This window comes from Pogoniulus pusillus, chromosome 9 (genome assembly GCF_015220805.1).
Source record: "Pogoniulus pusillus isolate bPogPus1 chromosome 9, bPogPus1.pri, whole genome shotgun sequence".
Taxonomy (NCBI): domain Eukaryota; kingdom Metazoa; phylum Chordata; class Aves; order Piciformes; family Lybiidae; genus Pogoniulus; species Pogoniulus pusillus.
Window position 1 is genome coordinate 39541616 of NC_087272.1, and position 6767 is coordinate 39548382.

Below are 6767 nucleotides of genomic sequence, written 5' to 3' on the forward strand. Positions count from 1 at the left end.
AAGTTTTGTTATTGAAACCCCAAATGATTGGTTTGGAGATTCTGTTGTTGTTGAAATGATCCTGAATTAGCTCTGATTTAATTTTCTGTTGTTGAAACCTCAAACCATGGGTTTGGGTTTTTTGTTGTTAAAATGATCCTGAATTAGTTCTGACTTAAATTTGTTGTCGTTGAAACCCCAAATGATTGGTTTGGAGATTCTGTTGTTGTTGAAATGATCCTGAATTAGTCCTGACTTAATTTCTGTTGTAGTTATTGAAGGAGACTAAAAAGCTTCCAATATATTTTTGGAAACAAGTTACAATTCTCACCACAGAGCAAAGTGGTTTAAAAAGTGCCCCAAAGGTTATTTAAATGTAAATATATTTCTCTCTCTTTTTTTGTTGTTGTTTTGTGCAAATTGCTCTTAGAACTGAAACATTCTTCAAAATTAGGCTTTTTTTTTTTTGTTAATTTTTTTTTTTGTTTCTTTGTTTTTAAAAATCTTTTACATAAATATTTCCCAACTCTTCTGAACTATATCAAAAGATAAGCTTTGGAGGGGGTGGGGGAGGGGGAGAGGGAAAGGGAATAAAATCCCAAACCATCCCAAGAGAAAGCAGTGCAAAAAATTTCTTACTTAGTTTTTCCTTTTTTTGTGTAAGTCAACTAAAATGTCCTGAAATTTAATTCTTGAATTGATGCAAAATGAATCTCAGTAGCCTGAAATTCAACTCTGAATTGATGGATGATGAATCTCAGTGTCCTGAAATTTAGCTCTGAACTGATGGATGATGAATCTGTGCCCTGATATTTAGCTCTGAATTGATGATGAATCTCAGTGTCCTGATATTTAGCTCTGAACTGATGGATGATGAATCTGTGTCCTGAAATTTAGCTCTGAATTGATGGGTGATGAATCTCACTGTCCTGAAATTTAACTCTGAACTGATGGATGATGAATCTGTGTCCTGAAATTTAGCTCTGAATTGATGGATAATGAATCTGTGTCCTGAAATTTAGCTCTGAATTGATGGATGGTGAACCTCAATGTCCTGAAATTTAACTCTGAACAGATGGATGATGAATCTCAATGTCCTGAAATTTAGCTCTGAATTGATGGGTGAAGAATCTCACTGTCCTGAAATTTAACTCTGAACTGATGGATGATGAATCTCAGTGTCCTGAAATTTAGTTCTTGAATTGATGGAAAATTAATCTCAGTGTCCTGAAATTTAGCTCTGAACTGATGGATGATGAATCTGTGTCCTGAAATTTAGCTCTGAACTGATGGATGATGAATCTGTGTCCTGAAATTTAGCTCTGAATTGATGGATAATGAATCTGTGTCCTGAAATTTAGCTCTGAATTGATGATGAATCTCAGTGTCCTGTAATTTAGCTCTGAATTGATGGATGATAAATCTGTGTCCTGAAATTTAACTCTGAATTGATGGATGATGAATCTGTGTCCTGTAATTTAGCTCTGAACTGATGGATGATGAATCTGTGCCCTGATATTTAGCACTGAATTGATGATGAATCTCAGTGTCCTGAAATTTAGCTCTGAACTGATAATGAACCTCAATGTCCTGAAATTTAACTCTGAATTGGTGATGAATCTCAGTGTCCTGAAATTCAACTCTGAACTGATGAAGAATCTCACTGTCCTGAACCCCCTTTTTTTTTGTTGTTGTTTTGTGTTTTGGATGCACAATCAACCAAAAGCTTCAAGCAATAATTTACAACCTCAAGAAGTTCAAACTGACCCTGACAGCAACGATCAAAACCTTCACCCCAACGACAGACCCTGACTGACAGCACAGACAAATAAAAAAGCACAAAGGAGAGGATTTGTGCCCACTCTAAGGTGGGGGGGAGGTGACAAGAATGATGCAATCAGGTTGTAAACCAAACCAAACCAAACTAAAGGGGTAGAAACAGAGGGAAAGAACAGTCTGAGCATGGTGTGAGAGCTGAGGGAGGGGGGACAAGGGGTGGGGGGGGACAAGAGGCAAACCTACAAAGGACAGATTACTTTTTTCTTTTTTTTTTTCATGCATCATATAAAATATTTTGCTCTTTCTCCTCTTTTTCTGTTTGTTTTATGCAGACATATACACAATATTTTACAGCATCTGTACAACAGAGAACTGGATTTCACCCAACAGTTGCAAAATATTTACTTGTCCCAGAATCATCTTGAAAGGAAAAAAATAAACCTCATAATAAAACCCTCTCAGATTAGATGTTTTTTGGTGTTTTTTGGACTATGTTCCTGGCTTTGTTTTGGTTTTCCCTGCTAAATTCAAACAACTGCTCTGTGTCCATTATTGGTTTGGTTTTTTCCTTTTAATACTTTGAAAATGTAGAGGATTGGTAAAAATCCCAAATATTTTCAGCATCCCTTCTCTCAGGTGGAGATTTTTTTTTTTTACTTCCCCCAACCTGGCCCAAAAAAAAAAAAACCCAAACCAAAACAAAAAGGTAATTAAAATTAAGAGGTGGCAGCAAAATCCCTTAGGAACAGAGAGAATGGGGGGCAGCAGCTCTCCGAGCTGGCTGTGTCCCCCACGGTCACCTTGTGGCTTTTCTGAACAGATCCCAGAAGTCAGAAGCAGATCTCAACGCTGTGGTGTTAGAAAGCCTCAGTACTGCTACCTCTGTAGCCTCAGTGCAGCTGGTAGTGGAGCAGCCTCCTCCTGGCAGTTTGCTTCCCAAAAAGAGGCAGAGCCCCAGGCTATTGTGGCTGGACTTTGGAAGGATCACTCATCTTCTCAGTCCTGTGTCGGGACAGCTGCTGCTGCTGCTGCTGCTGGGACTGGTGCTGCTGGTGGTGGGACTGAGTAAAAGTGCTTTGTTGTAGTGGGAAAGCAGCAGAGAGGATGAGCTGAGCTGACTGATTTCCATGAAGTAACCTGGAGGTCTAAACCATGGGAACAGAAAAAAAGATCACAGAATGATAGAATGGGTTGGGTTGGGAGGGAGCTCCAAAGCTCATCCAAGTCCAAGCTCCCTGCAGGCACACAGCAGGGACAATCCTCCCCTAGATCAGCTCACCCAGAGCCCTGTTGAGCCTCACCTTGAGTATCTCCAGGAACAAGCTGCTCCTCCAGCATTCCACCACCCCCACGGCTAAGAACCTGGTCCTAGCATCCACTCCAAATCCTCAAACCTCACTACAGGCCCCTGTAAGCAGCTCCTCCTCCTTTTCCTGCTGCACTGAGAACCACAGGCCTGAGTGCTTCTGGTCTTTTCACGAGGCTTCAATCTCAGCAAACAACTGACTGGGTCACTTATTCATCAGATGCCTTCCTCAGTCACTGTTTGCAGCTATCTGCTCTCAGACAAAACACCTCTGGGATAAGTCAGCAGTGCCCAAAGCCTTCCCGAGTGTGCAGAGAGTGCTGCATTACCTGTAGGAACTGCTGGGGGTGCTGGGTCAGCTGTGGTTGGGCTGGTTGCTGAACTGTGGTGAGCTGCTGCTGGTCTTGCTGACTTTGCTGCTGCTGCTGCTGCTGCTGCTGCGTTATTGACAAAGTCTGTGGCTGCTGCTGCTGGGCAGCAAAAGTGGGGTAGGCTGTCACCACCTGTCCCATGAACATGGTACTGGGTACCATCACTGCTCCACATGCCACAGGGGCTGTCACCAGTTTTGTTACCAGCTGCTGACCTTGAGAAAATCTGGCAATAGAGAAGACATTTGGAGTCACCCTGGGGAGATGAGAGAATCCCACCTCAAGCATTGGCTGCACCTGAGGAACACAGAGCTTTAGGCTCACCCTTTGCCTTAGCCAGATGGGTCCTGACAAGCCTGTGATTGGGTTCTTTTGGGCACAGTTCAGCTTAACAGTTGTACCCTCAGCCATTTTCAAATGCTGCTTTAGGTCCCCTTGTGCCTGATGCTGCTGTGTAAGCACACAGCAAGGCACCTGAACACTGGGCCTGGGCACACTCACCTGATTTGTCTGTCCTGTGTGAAAGTGGTGACTGCAGCAGTGTTCTGGTTGTTGTTCTGTGGCAGGCTGGAGGGAACCTGGACCACATTTCCTGTTGCTGGCTGGGAAATCACCATAGTGTTATAGAGAGGTGCTGAGACCGTGTTCTGCGACTGAGTGGCAAGAGAAGCCTGCTGCTGACTGTGTCCACTGAGCACATTTGGTTGGTTATGCTGGACAAGAGAAACAGCTCATGAGACACTGCTTTGGAGACAACCAGGTGCTCCAGCTCTGCTCCTCACTGGCACCCCCCACAGCTCCAGGGATTTTCTACTACAAACGAACTTTTGCTTCGAAGCACAGAGGTGTTTGTAACGACAGAGCCTTTGGAGGTGGGAGGAGGAACAGCAGGCACCAGCACAGCTTAGGGGTTGTCCTGCTGGGAAGCAGCTCCACAGACAAAGGCCTTGGAGTCCTAGAGGACAGCAAGTTCTGCATGGAACAGCAATGTGCCCTTGTGGCCGAGAGGACCAAGAGCATCCTGGAGTGCATGGAGTGCGTCCAGCAGGGCTAGGAAGTTCTTTTCCCCCTCTGTGCCCTGCTGAGGCCACACCTGCAACACTCTGTCCAGTTTTGGGCTCCCCAGTTCAAGAGAGACAGGGACCTGCTGGAGAGAGTTCAACAGAACTATGAGTGTGACTGGGGGACCTGAACACCTCTGCTGTGAGGAGAGGCTGAGAGCCCTGGGGCTGGTTAATCTGGAGAGGAGAAGGTTGAGAGGGCACCTGAGCAATGTCTGTCTGAGGGATGGGTGTTGGGATGAAGGTGCCAGGCTCTGTTTGGTGGTGCTCAGTGACAGGACAAAGAACAGTGAGTACCAAGTGGAACCCAGGAGGTTCCACCTCAACACGAGGAGACACTTCTGTATGGTGAGGGTGCCAGAGCCCTGGAGCAGGCTGCCCAGAGAGGCTGTGCAGTCTCCTTCTCTGGAGACTCTCAAGGCCTGCCTGGATGTGTTGCTGTGTGTCATGCCCTGGGTGCTCCTGCCCTGGCAGGGGGGTTAGAGTCCCTTCCAATTCCCTACCATCCTGTGATGCTGTGACCACAGAGACTGGGAGCACAAGGAGCCTCCACACACAAAATGGTCAAAGTCATTAGAAGCTGAAGAAAAGACTTCTGTGGAGATGCATGTGGGAGAGGACTCTGAACTCATGTATGACTGAGCAGATAAGGGTGAATAGCTGCTCAGTCTGTTTGCCAGCACATAAAGTGTGTGGCAAGTTTGGAAAACAAACAATGATGTTTTTCTACACCCCTGTGATACTGGGAGATGATGAGATTCCTCTAGGCTGGGAGGAAATGGCCTCAAGTCACACCAGGGCAGGTTTAGCTTGGCTATTAGAAGAAACTTCTCCCCTGAAAGGGATCTCAAATACAGGCACAGGCTGCCTGGGGAGGTGGTGAATGCCCATCCCTGGAGGAGTTTAGAAGATGCAGAGAAGTGGTGCTGAGGGCTCGAGCACCTCTCCTATGAGCAGAGACTGAAAGAGTTAGGGATGTTCAGTCTGGAGCAGGGGACCTTCTTGTGGCCTTCCAGCATCTGAAGGGGGCTCCAAAAAAGCTGGGGAGGGATTTTTGAGTCTGTCAGGAAGAGACGGGAGTGGGGGGAATGGAGCAAAGCTGGAGGTGGGGAGAGTGAGGCTGGAGGTGAGAGTGGTGAGAGGCTGGCAGGGGTTGCCCAGGGAGGGGGTTGAGGCCCCATGGCTGGAGGTGTTTGAGGCCAGGCTGCCTGAGGCTGTGTGCAGCCTGCTCTAGGGTAGGGTGTCCCTGTGCATGGCAGGGGGGTTGGAACTGGCACCTGTGGTCCCTTCCAACCCTGACTGATTCTGTGGCTTAGGCCCAGACTTGGGGATCTGGAGAATGGCTGGGCTGGATGATCTTAACTGTCTTTCCCAACCAAAATGATTCTACCATCCTGTGATCATACTCGAGAGAAAGCAAAGCTGCAGAACTCACTAGGAGGTGTTGTGGACTTCAGGAACTGGGGAGGGGGGTGTCAGGGAAGCCTGTATTCCAGCTCTAGTTTTGAGCATTATCTTCTACCCAGCCAAACCAGTCACACAAATCTTACCTGTGCTGCAGTACTCTGCAAAGGCTGCTGCTGTATCATGTGTGGAGTACTTATATGGCCTGTGCCCATCCCACTGGGAGTCTGATTCGCCTGAACCACTTGACCTGGCATGTTTATGGGTGTGAGCTGCTGCACATTTGAGGCATTTCCAGAAGCAAGCTGTACAGAGCCAAAGTTGAGCCCAGAAGCTGACTGCTGCAAGAACATCTTAAGACAAAAGCAAAACAAAATGCAAAAATGCACAAGTTAGGTGTCAAGGAACAGTTGTTTGTTGCTCAGGCTGCTTCTGCAGATGCCAAAGCTCCTTCTTTTAAAGCACTGGCAGGCAAAGCTCCAGCTAAAGGTATCAGAGGTGCTGCAGCCACCAGGAGCAGAATGCCCAACTGCCACAGAGGCTCCTCAGTCAGGCTCTGCTGTAGCTAACAGGCTAAGAATCAGAACCCTGACTTCTAGAGCCATAAGTACTGACTATGTGTTCTTACCAAACCAAAGGTACCAGCCACTAGCATTTATACTGTGTTTATATGTAAGTGTTAACAATAACAACAAGTAATACAGTTATTAATTACATTTACTACTACTACCAACACTTATTTATTAAAGCTACTGAGTTTTAATTTGTATTCATAAGCTATGGATCATAACTCTGATTTCTAGAACCCTGAGTCTTGATTGGATATTTTTTCTTAACAAAACAAAGACACTAAGATGATGATATTAT

The 6767-nt window shown here is 46.0% G+C and overlaps 1 protein-coding gene across 5 annotated transcripts in view; it reads right to left on the reverse strand.

The window, feature by feature from the left end:
- Nucleotides 1-2068: 2068 nt before the first annotated feature.
- The window catches only part of CLOCK (clock circadian regulator), a 76830-nt gene continuing 72131 nt past the window's right edge, over nt 2069-6767 (reverse strand). For all 5 annotated transcript variants that reach the window (XM_064149297.1, XM_064149293.1, XM_064149295.1 and 2 more), the window contains 4 exons: nt 6047-6253; nt 3937-4148; nt 3394-3661; nt 2069-2903 (listed from right to left, as the gene is read on the reverse strand). In XM_064149297.1, coding sequence (XP_064005367.1) covers nt 2718-2903; nt 3394-3661; nt 3937-4148; nt 6047-6253 — 873 coding nt within the window. In that variant the 3' untranslated portion in view covers nt 2069-2717. The remainder of the gene's footprint in view (nt 2904-3393; nt 3662-3936; nt 4149-6046; nt 6254-6767) is intronic.